This window comes from Puma concolor, chromosome B1 (assembly GCF_028749965.1).
Source record: "Puma concolor isolate L17-30 chromosome B1, mPumCon1.1.hap2, whole genome shotgun sequence".
Taxonomy (NCBI): domain Eukaryota; kingdom Metazoa; phylum Chordata; class Mammalia; order Carnivora; family Felidae; genus Puma; species Puma concolor.
Window position 1 is genome coordinate 171,811,996 of NC_141670.1, and position 15,188 is coordinate 171,827,183.

Below are 15,188 nucleotides of genomic sequence, written 5' to 3' on the forward strand. Positions count from 1 at the left end.
GGGCTTCCATGGGGACACCACAGGGAATGAACAGTGCATCTGAAAAGCTTTCCCTGCCTGTTTGTGTATTTATGGCCCTGGGACACCACTCTTTCTCTCTACTCATTTACCTTCTGACAGGTATCCAGCACTTCGTCTTTCTCCAAAGGCTTCTCATCGATTTTTGCTGATTGTGACCCTCAAATTTACCGAGCTTCTTTAGCTCCTGGCATCTTCAGGATTTTATTTCAATTTCGGGCAGTAGCCAACACTACCACTTGTTTCGTCTTCTACTAGATATTTATAAGATGAGAGACAATTCTTTGGTGAAACCCATCCACATAGGACAGAATTCCTAAGAATGAGGGAGGGAAGGAAGAAAGGAAAGGCAAGCTGATTTTCTTACAGCCTAAGGAAATTCCAACCCTTCCTTACCTACTCAGAGTCACAAGAAAAGAGAAGAGAGCAAGTGCTCATATAGGCTCCAACCAGGAAGAGATGGATGGAGGCCATAGCTCTTACCACTCTGAGAGCAAGGTCGCAAAAGAGCAGAACCTGAAGGAGAAGCACTCTTGGCCTTCTGGAGTAGACATGCTTCCCAGTTGGACCACACCACTCCTATAGGCAAGGCTCCCTAGACAGAAAGAGGTAGCTGGACCTTGTCCCATGCAGGAGAGATTTCTGTCTCTAGCACTTTTTGTCTCCTTGGAGCAAGAATTCATAGACCACTGTCCTATGTATAGGCTCATAATATTTAACTCCTGGTACAGTATGTCAGGTCAGTGAAAGTTCTTAAATTAATAACGGGCAGAAGGATGGCCCTAAGAAGAAGGCTCTTCTCCTTCTCTTAATATTCTTCCATATAAATTTCACCACATACCAAAGGATCACTTAAATACTTAATAAGCAAGTGATGCCTGAATGCACATCCCCAGCTCTGAGGTTTTTTCCAAGCTTAGTTCTGACTTTTCAGTCAGTATAGTTAATGATGCCACTAGGATATCCCAATGCTCTCTAAACTTCCAAGTGTCTATAACTTCCTGAGACCTTTCCTCTATACATATTCCTGCCTTTTCTGTTGATGTTTAGGCCATCATTTTCTTAGTCACTCACATTTGAAACCTCAGGGTCATCTCTGATCCCACTTCCATTCAAACCCCACACCCAAGCCATATGTCCTTTCTTTTCATTTTCTTTTCAGTTCAGATACATAAGTAGAGAGAGATGTAGGTATCTACATATATAAAAAAGATACATTTTGAGGGCAATCCAAATTAATATTTTTAATGCACTGCTTCTACCATGCTCTTTTTTGGCTCAAAATCTTTTTAATTGACACCTCCTGTTGCTTAGAGCTAGTAGCTGTGATATTCAAACTTTCTTATCCTGACATGCAGAGGCCCCCTGTCATCTGGCTCTAAGCCATTCGGACTATACCCACTTTCCCTTGAAAAGGTGGTATGTTTCCTTCTCCACCTAATAATTTTCCATCTGTTTTTCCTATCCATGTGAGAAAGCCTGGAGAATGCAATATCCTTTATGTACTTCCTCTGCATTCTAGATACAAAGCAGATTAAACAGACTTTGCCTCCTGACAGCAAACAGTAAATAAAAAAAATTAAAAAAAAAATGAGTGAGAGTTGTAGTGTTAGTATAATGAGATGAATTTCTTGTTTTTGCAAAATTGCCATTTATTCAGTTCTACTAGCATTTTACATTTGCTCTGGGCTGAGTCTAGAGCTGGGTTCCAGATACTAGATGATGAAAGAAAAGAGAAGAGAAGGAAGGAAGGGGAAGGAAGAGACAGAGAGGGGGAGAGAGAGAGAGAGAGAAAGAGAAAAAAGAGAGAGAGAGAGAGAGAGAAGAAAGAAAGAAAGAAAGAAAGAAAGAAAGAAAGAAAGAAAGAAAGAAAGAAAGAAAGAAAGAAAGAAAAAGAAAGGGGGAGGGAGGGAGAAAAAGAGGAAAAAGAGAAAGGAAAGAAAGCAGGAAAGAAAGAAAATGAACAGTAGCATTGTAGACAAACTATTCTCTGGTGTTGATACTATAATAAAGATTTCTATCAGGAATTTTTTTCCTTTTGGGGTATTTATAAGGTACATTTGCCAGTTAGTAGTTTGGAGTGTCTGTGAACACACACACATAAATGCGTATTCAAATATACACTATCAATACAATCAGTCCCTATTTAAAATATTATCAGAACCATTGAAACTGGAGACAGGAGTAGTTCATCTATAACAACCATGATTATGGGGGGAAAAAATGTTTGCATCTAAAATGCGTTGCAGAAGGACATCTTATTTAAAATTACTTTCCCTTGGGGCGCCTGGGTGGCGCAGTAGGTTAAGCGTCCGACTTCAGCCAGGTCACGATCTCGCGGTCCGTGAGTTCGAGCCCCGCGTCGGGCTCTGGGCTGATGGCTCAGAGCCTGGAGCCTGTTTCGATTCTGTGTCTCCCTCTCTCTCTGCCCCTCCCCCGTTCATGCTCTGTCTCTCTCTGTCCCAAAAATAAATAAACGTTGAAAAAAAATTTTTTTTTTAAATAAATAAAATTACTTTCCCTTTTTGCCCTGTGAAAAGGCTATCTGCATTTTATTTCTGTAGACTCAATCCCTGTATTATAAGGTCCCCTTGTTGCCTCTGACTGCACAGTATATCAACAGATGTTGCTTTTTGAGGCTAGGAAAGCACTCACTCATCAGTCATTTGAATAACACAGTTCTCTTACCTAGAAGTAGTTGAATGTTTCATTATGTACCATATGCTAAGTATAGTTTTGAAGATGCTATATACGTGGCTGTTTTCATTCCAGTAATCGATGTGTTTCTAGAAGTGTTCTAATATTTATGTAATTTTGGTACATGTAACAGATTTTTTTTTTTTGGCCAAATTTTAATTCCTCTTCAATTCAAAACTTTACAAATGAGCCTAACAAATTTTAGTTCAGAGTCAAGATCTCAAAAGTTTTTCTCTTAGGTTTTTTTTTCTCTTTTTATATTTTTTTTTATTAGCAGAATATGACTCAATGGGGAATAAATAGACTGATAGTCACAAGGAGAAATCTTCAGAAGTGTTGGAAAATACAGCAGAACCCCCTACTAATGATCCTGACCTCTAAATAGTCACCAGGAGCAGTTCTCAAGCTTAGTAAATACAGGGGCTCTATAAGCACAGGGTCACTATAAAAACACTTAAGGAAAATTAAGAAATACTCTCTTCCTCCTTGTTCTTAAAACGTTTCTCTGGATTCACCTTCTAATAGCAACTTTATAGTAACTTTTAAGTTTTCAGTATGTTTTTCAGATACATTATCAATATTATTTCTAGTGTATATATAAGATGTTTTTTAGGTTAGTAACCTAAAAACATAATACAGTAAGATAAATTATTATACTCCTTTTGGCTACCTATAAAAAGTCCCCTAAAATATTCTGTCTTTATCCGTATTCCATTCAAAAAGGCAGTTCATTTAGCTAATCCCATTAAAAGAGTGCAAAATGAGGCTCATTAAAGATGTGCTCTCTATATACCTGCAGCTTAAGTGGTAAAAATTGTCAGTACACTGATCTAATGTCCACTGGACAATGAGAGTTACTACATAGCAAATAAGAAAAATACTTGAACGGCATGTGCAGAAACTATAGCCAAAATAATATCTGAAAAGCTATTACACTCAGTGTGCTGCTAGTTTGTATTGCAAAAGACCACCTTCTGTTTGTGGAGCCACAGGAAGAAAACTGTATCTTTAGAGCACATACTTGATTAGTCTTTGTCCACAAAGGCTCTGGCTTCTCCCAAAGAAGAAAAGAGCAACAATGGAGGAGAAGAGAACTGTGTATAATTGAAGTCTTAACGCAGACCCATGCGTGGTTTTTAAAAAAATCTAGAGTAGAAAACAGTGCTTTTATAATATTTCTGAATTATACACTGTGTCACTATTGGCGTTTGTAAAATTCAGTTTTTAGTTACTCTCAAACATGGATCTCTAGTTTTTTGATAGACATTTGGGAAAATTAGCACGTAGTAACATTGTTCTAGACTATTCTGGAAATTGTACAAATATAGAAGCATGTTTATGAAAGTCAAGAAAATAAATAAATTCTTTTTGTTTGTTTGTTTGTTTGTTTGTTTTTATTTATATATGAAATTTATTGTCAAATTGGTTTCCATATAACACCCAGTGCTCATCCCAAAAGGTGCCCTCCTCAATACCCATCACCCACCCTCTCCTCCCTCCCACCCCGCATCAACCCTCAGTTTGTTCTCAGTTCTCAACAGTCTCTTATGCTTTGGCTCTCTCCCACTCTAACCTCTTTTTTTTTTTTTTTCCTTCCCCTCCCCCATGGGTTCCTGTTAAGTTTCTCAGGATCCACATAAGAGTGAAACCATATGGTATCTGTCTTTCTCTGTATGGCTTATTTCACTTAGCATCACACTCTCCAGTTCCATCCACGTTGCTACAAAAGGCCATATTTCATTTTTTCTCATTGCCACGTAGTACTCCATTGTGTATATAAACCACAATTTCTTTATCCATTCATCAGTTGATGGACATTTAGGCTCTTTCCATAATTTGGCTATTGTTGAGAGTGCTGCTGTAAACATTGGGGTACAAGTGTCCCTATGCATCAGTACTCCTGTATCCCTTGGGTAAATTCCTAGCAGTGCTATTGCTGGGTCATAGGGTAGGTCTATTTTTAATTTTCTGAGGAACCTCCACACTGCTTTCCAGAGCGGCTGCACCAATTTGCATTCCCACCAACAGTGCAAGAGGGTTCCCATTTCTCCACATCCTCTCCAGCATCTATAGTCTCCTGATTTGTTCATTTTGGCCACTCTGACTGGCGTGAGGTGATATCTGAGTGTGGTTTTGATTTGTATTTCCCTGATAAGGAGCGACGCTGAACATCTTTTCATGTGCCTGTTGGCCATCCGGATGTCTTCTTTAGAGAAGTGTCTATTCATGTTTTCTGCCCATTTCTTCACTGGGTTATTTGCTTTTCGGGTGTGGAGTTTGGTGAGCTCTTTATAGATTTTGGATACTAGCCCTTTGTCCGATATGTCATTTGCAAATATCTTTTCCCATTCCGTTGGTTGCCTTTTAGTTTTGTTGGTTGTGTCCTTTGCTGTGCAGAAGCTTTTTATCTTCATAAGGTCCCAGTAATTCACTTTTGCTTTTAATTCCCTTGCCTTTGGGGATGTGTCGAGTAAGAGATTGCTACGGCTGAGGTCAGAGAGGTCTTTTCCTGCTTTCTCCTCTAAGGTTTGGATGGTTTCCTGTCTCACATTCAGGTCCTTTATCCATTTTGAGTTTATTTTTGTGAATGGTGTGAGAAAGTGGTCTAGTTTCAACCTTCTGCATGTTGCTGTCCAGTTCTCCCAGCACCATTTGTTAAAGAGACTGTCTTTTTTCCATTGGATGTTCTTTCCTGCTTTGTCAAAGATGAGTTGGCCATACGTTTGTGGGTCTAGTTCTGGGGTTTCTATTCTATTCCATTGGTCTATGTGTCTGTTTTTGTGCCAAGGAAAATAAATAAATTCTAATGCGTGACTTCAGTTAGTGACTTCTTATAAGACAGAAGGACAATGGTAGAAGGAATATGTTCTAAATGATTTCGAACAGTGAAGAAGTTTAGTATATGCTATTTGCTGGTTTTTTTTTTTTTTTACCTGACAATAAGCTCTCCTCTCCTTGTCAAAGCCAAGTCATATTCTAACTCATCAAGGAAGCCCCTTTCAAGCAATTCTGATTTCCACGTCCTCTCAAGTTATGAAGTACTGGCAATTATATCAAAAAGCTTTATGCTACACTCCTTTTTAATGTCATCTAAGTTTGTTTTGCTATCTTGTAACTGCCTTGTACCAAGGAACAGTTTTTAAAATGGATGCTGTAGGGGCACCTGGGTGACTCAGTCAAGTTAGCGTCCACCTTCACCCCAGGTCGTGATCTCGTTGTCCATGAGTTCAAGCCCCACATCAGGCTCTGTGCTGACAGCTTGGAGCCTGGAGCCTGCTTCAGATTCTGTGTGTGTCTCTCTCTGCCCCTCCCTGCTTATGCTCTGTCTCTCTCAGTCTCTCAAAAATAAATAAACATTAAAAAAAAATTTTTTTAGTGGATGCTGTAAAAACAGTAGAGCTTTTTAACTGATTTCAGCTCGACTAACCTGAATCCCCTTGAACCACCTTGTCTCCCTAAGAGATGCCCACAGTGCATCTAGGCCAGACCTGAAAGGATGCTTCTCAGGACACATCTGCACTTTTGTTTTCATGAGATGACGTGGTGCTTACTAGGAATCAGTCAAAATTGTTGCTAGGAAAGCCCGGTATAATACTCTAGAGAGACTTTCAGAGTTGCTAAACCATTTGCTGTATACTTTAGAGTGGGGAACAGAACAGTGAGCTGGGGTGGAGGCGTCATTACGTTCTGGTCTCCACTTGAATGAAACCGGCCGTGGAGTGTGCCTCATGAGTGAGGTTTGTGCAACAAAAATAGGCAGAATTTCAAACAGTAGACCCCTCTGCAAAGTAAGGCTCTTTGCTCTACATCACAAGCTTGTGGGTTCATGAGTTAAATATTTTATGTGTGCATATTTTATTTTTTATGAATCCCCACTTAGCAACGGCTATGTCAGACACATCAGATATGAAGGCTTCTGCCGTTTGTTGAATCTTCTTCCAAGCCCTTGTCTGCTGTTAGCTTGTAAAGGAAGCAGATGCCGCTGCTAGTAAGAGTTACAGTGTAACTTTGGGGACGCCTCTCGCTATATCATCATCTTTTAAAACACACACACACACACACACACACACACACACACACACACACACACACACACACACTAGTAAGAGGTACAGTGTAACTATGGGGACGCCTCTCGCTATATCATCATCTTTTAGAACACACACACACACACACACACACACACACAGGCATTGTTCTTGCCAAGGGGATTAATACTCCATTTTTAACACCTGAGGTAACCACGGTCACGAAGTTGGTGAAAATCCTCAGCCAATTTTAATTTGGGGACATTGAAAATTATAGTGGCAGGCAGAAGAAATAGTGGTTGGTTGTGATAGCCATGAAGAAAGAAAACAAAATTGATGCTACTTCCAATCTCTGGTCTTACCTCCCCATGCAGAGATTTCTCTTTTATGACACATTCAGCCGATGAAAACAGATACCACTGTTTTCTAATTCCATCGATCCCATGGCGTGACTTCACAGTTATTTACATTGTGATCCTGTTAACTTACAAAGGCAATTTGATGAATGTTTTCAAATGATTCTCTCTTTTCATGTCCATTTCCCATTTGCTATTTAGATCATTTCTTGGTGAGCATGCTTTTTTGACATTTACTACATGTTAGCTGTAGTCCACGTTTAAACCATTGGCCTACAGCCAGTGGGCTTACCAGTTTATATTAGTCTGTTAAGAAAAATTAAATGAAATGTGAAAATGAACGGAAAATTACCTCAAAGAAAAATGGGGGCTAACCATGAAAAAGCCCATAATGGCTGGTACTCACCCATTCCCTTGCAGTGTTCACAGTTGGGCCATTTTGTGCTATTGCCAGACTGTGAAAGGAAATCCAAAGAAAGAACTAAAAAGAATTCTTTCATGTAGCAGCCGTTTATTGAGTACCTATTTTGGATCAAAGATGAGGAGGCTGGTTCACTCTGCAAGTAACTCACAGCCTAATATAATGATTCTCAAACTTTAAATAAAATCTGGGGCTGCTCTGATGGAAAACTTTTCACAAAGGCAGTAGGGCCACCTGAAGGTACATATCTGTGCAGAGTATCCACTGCTGGGAATTGTTCCTAAGGAAATTTATAATAATCAGGAAAATTATAAGGTAGCATCTTTCAGAGTAGGGTCTTCATTTTTAAATAGAATAATAAATGATTTTCCAGATGTTCCAGCAGATAGGTATCAGATACCTACTCCACTTCACCTTGATAAAGAATTTAACTCTGATCACTAACATTGTGTGTGTTAGTTGTTTCTTCATACTTAATTACTGTCTTCATGCTTTTTGGACTCAGTTCACTATTTAGTTTTCCTCTTTGTTTTTAATTGCCAATAATTGTGGATGATATAGGAATTACGCTGAGGCATTCTGTCTTTGGACCCTTCTGTCATTGCCATGGGGTTTATTTCTTAAGTGGCTCTTATTTTTAAGTAATCTCTACACCCAACGTGGGACTCGAACTCACAACCGTGAGATCAAGAGTCTCACGCTCCATCAGCTGAGTCAGCCAGGCAGCCCCTTAAATGGCTTTTAAAAATCTGTGATAAATTGATCCAAAGTTAACACCAAATATGATTTTAGTATAGATGCTGGTGTATTCTGTTCCCGACCCCTGTCTGTATAAACGGTTGCTTGTGGTGCCTGGGTAGTTCGGTCAGCGTTTGACTCTTGATTTCAGCTGAGGTCATGATTTCACAGTTTGTGAGTTCAAGCCCTGCATCAGGCTCCATGTTGACAGTGCGGAGGCTGCTTGGGATTCTCTCTCTCCTTCTCTCTCTGCCCCTCCCCTGCATGCTGTCTCTCTCCTCTAAATAAATGAGAAAGAAAGAAAGAGAAGAAAGAAGAGAGAGAGAGAGAGAGAGAGAGAGAGAGAGAGAGAGAGAGAGAGAAAGAAAGAAAGAAAGAAAGAAAGAAAGAAAGAAAGAAAGAAAGAAAGAAAGAAGAAAGAAAGAAAAGGAAAGAGGAGGGGAAGGGAAAGGAAAGGAAGGGAAAGAGAGAGAGGAAGGAAGGAAGGAAGAAAGGAAGGAAGGAAGAAAAGGTTGCTTGATTCTTCTTGGCCGCTAGTATCTTTGGAAGAAAATTGAGGCATATGAACTATGTAATCAGGCATTTGGTGTTTATTGTGGTTGATTGACTCATCATGGTGTATGAGAACAGATCAAGAGGTTAGCCAGTTCCCTACTGCTCCTTGGAGTTTGAAGTTGTGCATAGTACATTATCTAACATCTGCTTACAGAGGCTCAAAACTTTTATTTCCAAGGTACAGTATAGGATTTAGTTAGTGTAACATTTAGACTACCATCCAGCAGCTGTCCTGACCTTTCTCATTCAAATGTGAAGAATTTGAAATTCTGATGTTGCTTATTAGGAAGCGGTGGAATTTCTAAATTCAAATGTGATTTTGTTAACAAATTAATGCACCCATTCTGGTGAAGTAGTGTTTAACGGGGCCCTGCAGCTCCTACCTTTCACCTACAGGCCTGCTTCTTAGACTGTCTTTTTCCCTTAGAGTGGCAACCAGGGTAACAGAACTGAGCATCTGCAAACCAGACTTTTACACAATGGTACTTCATAGAACTATCCCTTTGGATCTTCCGCTGCTTTTATCCTTCAAGACCGTAACACTTCAAAACTCCTTTTCTCAGAAAGCAGAGCTAATTGATACTTTGTTCTAATTGAAGGGTTTCTCCTCTTCAAAAATCTGAAGTTGTCGAGATGGTTAAGAAACAAGTCAAAGTCATAACGCTTGCAATTGGGGATGGAGCGAATGACGTCAGCATGATACAGACGGCCCATGTCGGGGTTGGGATCAGTGGCAACGAGGGCCTTCAGGCCGCGAACTCCTCGGATTACTCCATAGCTCAGGTAAAGCAGCGTTGCTGCAAAATGCGCCGTTTGTCCCCGTCAGCTGGACAGTAGGAGGAAAAAAACACTAATTCTTTTCCACTTTTATTTTAGTTCAAGTATTTGAAGAATTTGTTGATGGTTCACGGTGCCTGGAACTATAACAGAGTCTCCAAGTGCATCCTGTACTGCTTCTACAAGAACATAGTCCTCTATATTATTGAGGTAATAGCAGGTTAAGTGTGCAGTCCTTGTCACATGCATATGTGTTTAAAGAAGTTTTCTCATTGTTTTCGTGAATCCTTCATCTGCCCACTTTTTATAACTTACAAACATGTTGGCCACAGAGAATAATCAGTGTTTAAATTCCTGGCTAAAATTGTTACATTGCTTTGGTAAGATAATGTTGAATTAGAATTGTTAATGAAGGAAAACTGTTTTCAGTTTTTAAAAGACTACCAACTACATAGCATTTGTTTTATACAGCTCAAAACCGCACTAGAGAAAGCAGGACACTGTTGAAGGATACACACATGGAAAACTACCTTAAAAGAAAGTAAGGGAATGACAGACATAAAATTGAGGGCAGCAGTTCTACTAAGGGGTAGAATCAGAAGGATACACACATAATTTTGCTAGTATTGGTCATCTAGTCGTTCTTATTATGCTCCAAACTTATATATATATGTGTATCCTTTGCTACCCAGACCTGTTTTGTCTTCTGAGCTGGTAGTTATTGACAGTTCAGGTAGTGAGGAAATTGTCTAAAAATTATTAGAACGTTCAGTTCCTGTGTCTGGATAGCAACAAATAGCTATATCCCTTTTCTGGTATCAAATATAACATTATTATTAAAATTAAAACTTAACCCCAGGTCAGGAATATCACTTCTAAAAGAATGCATTCTGTTTTATAAACATTTTTGCAGCACCTACTAGGTGCCAGGCACATTCAGCAACTACAAAGTAAATCGAGCTTCTGCCCTCCAGAAGCTTGACAGTAGAATACAATGTAAGCCATATTTGTAATTTTAAATTTTTTAGGAAGCACAGTAGCAACCAGTAAAAGTTAAAGCCCAAGTTCATTTTCTTTTTTTTTAATAGAATTTGTTGTCAAATTGGCTAACGTGCAGTGTGTAAAGTGTGCTCTTGGTTTTTGGAGTAGATTCCCATGGTTCATCGCTTCCATAAACACCCAGTGCTCATTCCAACAAGTGCCCTCCTCAATGTCCATCACCCATTTTCCCCTCTCCCCCCCCACCATCAACCCTCAATTTGTTCTCTGTATTTAAGAGTCTCTTATGGTTTGCCTCTCTCCCCAGGTTAATTTTAAAATGATATTTTAGGGGCGCCTGGGTGGCTCAGTCGGTTAAGCTTCCAGCTTCGGCTCAGGTCATGATCTCAAGGTCTGTGGGTTTAAGCCCCGCCTCGGGCTCTGTGCTGACAGCTCAGAGCCTGGAGCCTGCTTCAGATTCTGTGTCTCCCTCTCTCTCAGCCCCTCCCCTGCTCATGCTCACGCTCTCTCTCTCTCAAAAATATATAAACATTAAAAAAAAATTTAATAAAATCATATTTTATTTAACTTAGTATATTCAAAATTACCATTTCAGCATGTCACCGCTTTAAAAACTCAATGCAGTATTTTACATTCTTCATTCCAAGTGTTTAAAATCTGGTGCGTATTTTACATCACAGCACATCCCCATTTGGACTGATCACATTTCAAGTGTTCAACAGCCACGTGTGGCCTGTGGCTAAGTGGACAAATTGAACTACGTGGCTAACCAGGACATAATAGATAAGTTATTTACTTTTTTTTTTCCAACATCTAGATATCATTAGAAGCTGTATTTGTAATATTTAAGTTCTAGGTGATATCAGTTTCTTGCTCCCCCTGCTCTGCAGAGTGTGACGATAAGATCCCCGTAGCTTTTGTTAGGAAAACCCTCCGTCTTCCACTCCTGTCAGAGGGCCTCCCACACCCTCATAAATCTGCCCAGGGCTCTCTCACACGTTTGTTTATGCCACCTTGCCCTCTAATCTGCTGTTTCTACACTTCTGTCAGGAGAGACACAAGCTAACCATTCACTGTATGGAAATAATAGCTCATACTTTACGCCAGAGAAGTCACACTGTAAACAAACAAAACATCAGTGGATTTCACATTTACCCTATTGGCACATTGGTTGGGAACTGCTGTATGTTTGGTTCAGCTGCTCTTTATGCCTCTGTCAGAATGCTTATCTCCTTATTAAAATGTTGATAGAACATAGTTCTTAAGATTCAGGCTAGGAAAATTGAAACTTAGTTTAAAGTGTACAGGCACTTTCATTTACTGGTCACTAAAATTCTACAATTAGGTTACAACCCATTAGGTAAAATAAGCAAATGCTTGGAGACCTAAACAGCATAATCTACGAGTTTATTGTTCATCACTGCTGAATTGGGTCTGGAATAGTCTGTGTTTTAAAGAAAAATGCACTTCTAAAATAGCTTATGAGATCCAAATATAGATATGTTCTCTGTTGTATGTGTAGATTTGTGATTCTTTTCTAAAATAATAATTTTTGATTCCCAATCCCCTCTATACTTCTAGTTTCTCTTAATTTTCTTCTCATCCCAAAACATTGATATTCAAAAGAATATCAGATTACATAGGTGGTAACAAATACTTTTGAAGACACCAGGAGTTTAAAAACACTAGCAGCAATAAATCTACTACAAAACTTTAGTTTTGTGCAATGAAGTGAGTAGTCAGCTCATTGCTTTTTCTTAAAATCTACATTGACAATCAACAACGAAGTGGGCAAAAGTTACGTACTAATGGGGGAAATAAAATATATTCAACTGAGACACGAACACTGCAAGCACTGTTTCCGCTCCAGAGTTACGCGATTTGTGGTTGATTAGCCCTAAATTTCACTTGGCTTTGAATTTAAAGCCTCTTCATGAGATATTTAGCACTGATCAAATACTTTACACATTGAAAAGGAAGTAAGTCCTAAACTCTACTGGAAATCTCATTTTTAAGGTATTTTTCTTTTAGCACTTTATGGAAATATATTTTGAATATAATTCAACTGCCTTGGAAAGGAATTGACCTTTTAAATCAATTCCCAGATACCCAACTTTTGCCAGCTAAAACAAGTTCTGCAGATGTTAATGGCTCATGTCACTACTGTGAATGAATAGACAGAAAACACATCACTGGGTGTCTCTAGCGAGGATAACTGCCAGTCTCGAATCTCTCCTTTCAGTTTTTTGTGCTGATCAGGCGTGGGAGCAGAGGACTCATTGACTATTTGTAAGCTGCTGTTTAATATGCAGAAATGCTCCATGAGGAAAATGTCTGTGAAGCTTTAACTGCCACGCCTCTGTCGGGACGTGGAACTTAGAAAATAACACCAGGTTTGAAGTCTCTTTGCTAATAAAGGAACACCATGGGTTTTATGGATTATCTGCAAAACCTGCTTTTCCCATTGCTGTATTGCCAGGAATGTCACTATCTAGTGACTCCATTGCCATAAATTACGGCCAGACAAATAAATACAGATTCGGCAGGTGGCAATATAAAACACTCACTTGTGGTGGCCACCCAGCGGCAGCCCTAGGTGTTCATTGAAATTGCTCTTTCTAAAGGGATTTTTTTTTTTTTCTCTGAAATATCTGACTCCTTCCTAACAAAATAGGACCTTTTCTTTCAAATGATTGGTCGCATCCAGGTTTTCTGGTAAGATCCCAAAACAATGTAGTGTTTCTAATTTCCAGAAGCTTTGATTAAAGTCAATGAGGTGATACTTTCCCAGCACGAGTTGTGCTGGGACGTGGATTTCTTGTGAATTTAAATAATCTCCAAACCTCCCCAGAAAGACTGGTATTTTCTTTCTGCATCCATGGTTTTAGTTGAGTCAAAGAAGGGGCTTTTATGTGTTTGTAGTCATTTAGGTGTTGTTTTATTTAGTATGGGATAGGTTTCTAATATATCTTTTCACTACAAATCACACTAGCTTGAAATCCTTTCAGTAGACTTCTTTATTAAAGGCCTTTTTAAAGTGTATGTACACTCGAATGGCAAAATATTTGTATGAAAGTGCAGCATACCATAGTAAAGGATTCTGTTCATATTCTAGTCATGTCTCCTTTCTTAAAAAAGAAACTGGAATAAGAATTTTTTCAAATGCAGGAAGGTAATTTCTAAAAGCATGTTCGCATTCCTTTCAATAGGAGAAATGAAAAGGTAAAAATGTGTCTATAGCTTTCCACTTAAAACTTGCTGCTTTTCTTTCATAACGCGGTGAGGCCTCTTTAAATGAACTTTGAATGCAGACTTGCTCGTTTATGTGCAAATTATTTTGAATGTTAAGCTTTCTGTAAATATTTATTGATTTGAGGGAGGTTCTTAAATTTCAGGCTCATAGTGGCATTTGAATCAGCACAGAATATTATATACAAAGACAGTAGGAGACCATTCACATTTACAAATGTTTACTCACACGCAAACGTAACATCATTTTCTTATTGTACACAGCATCGATGACTGCAGATACATGTATTACTAGACCCTTTTGATCCAGGTCATGTCCACTGGATAAATTTGGTGTGCATCTTTTTTTCCGACCAACAAAGACTGGACCACATCTTCATAGTCTAATGAGGCCATAATTTGAAACTTGGTGTTTAATAATTCCATATATTGCTATCATACTCTAAAGCATCAGAAGGAGCTTCTTAGAGTATATTACTACAATAAATCACAGACCCCGTCAGGGAGAACATTACCGCCACCCAGAGTATCACAAATACGTATTTACATAATCCATATCTGAAAAAGGCCAAATGTGAAAACGCAAGAGAGCATTAAAGTTCATCTTGTCATCTTGTGTCTACTTACACTTTAAAAAAAAAGAGAAAAAAGAGTGTAAAGTCAGCAGCACCACCCTAAGGAATAAATGTACCTTCATTTAAAGATTCTAAGTTCTTTTAAAGCATGCACACATGAATGACCTGACTACTAGTCTAGGGCAGACGTTCAATTTTTTTTCTGTAAATAGATGTAGCAAAGTAAGCAAGAATTTCAGATGTGACTCCGGTCCCTGTGCTGTTGCTATTGTTGTTGTTAATGTGTGTTACAGCCCTAACACAACTTGGACTTATTTTTCATGTGCTACTTCTCCTTTGTTTTCTTTTCCATCTCATGAAGCAGACATTCGTTTTTATATATGCTCAATCAATCCTTTCCTCCATAAAAAGGAAGAAGATCAATGTGGGTACAGAAGCTGTTCATAGGGAGGCCAGCCTGGGTACATATTGATAAATGGTGAATTTGTAGCAATTCATGCTTCCATAATGAGGTTAAATGAAACGTGAAGTGTGGCAAAGTCCCCGCAAGTCTGATTCAAAAATTCACTTGACTGGCATGTCAGGACTGCTTTCCTGGAACAGGTTTTGTTGTTGTTGTTGTTGTTGTGCTTTGGTTTTGGGTGTGGGGTTATGTAATCTCATTGCCGGCTAGGCTTCTCTTTCTTCCAGATTAACTTGAGATTTAGTTACATTTTCAGTCTGCTTTCTTAAAAGTAATATATGTATGATTGACTTACTAATATTCACTTCATTT

General features: G+C 38.9%; 1 protein-coding gene across 7 annotated transcripts in view; it reads left to right on the top strand.

The window, feature by feature from the left end:
• Positions 1–15,188, top strand: part of ATP8A1 (ATPase phospholipid transporting 8A1) — a 239,196-nt gene that overhangs the window by 173,876 nt on the left and 50,132 nt on the right. For all 7 annotated transcript variants that reach the window (XM_086705145.1, XM_086705147.1, XM_086705146.1 and 4 more), the window contains 2 exons: positions 9,413–9,596; positions 9,690–9,800. In XM_086705145.1, the coding sequence (XP_086561271.1) occupies positions 9,413–9,596; positions 9,690–9,800 (295 nt within the window). The remainder of the gene's footprint in view (positions 1–9,412; positions 9,597–9,689; positions 9,801–15,188) is intronic.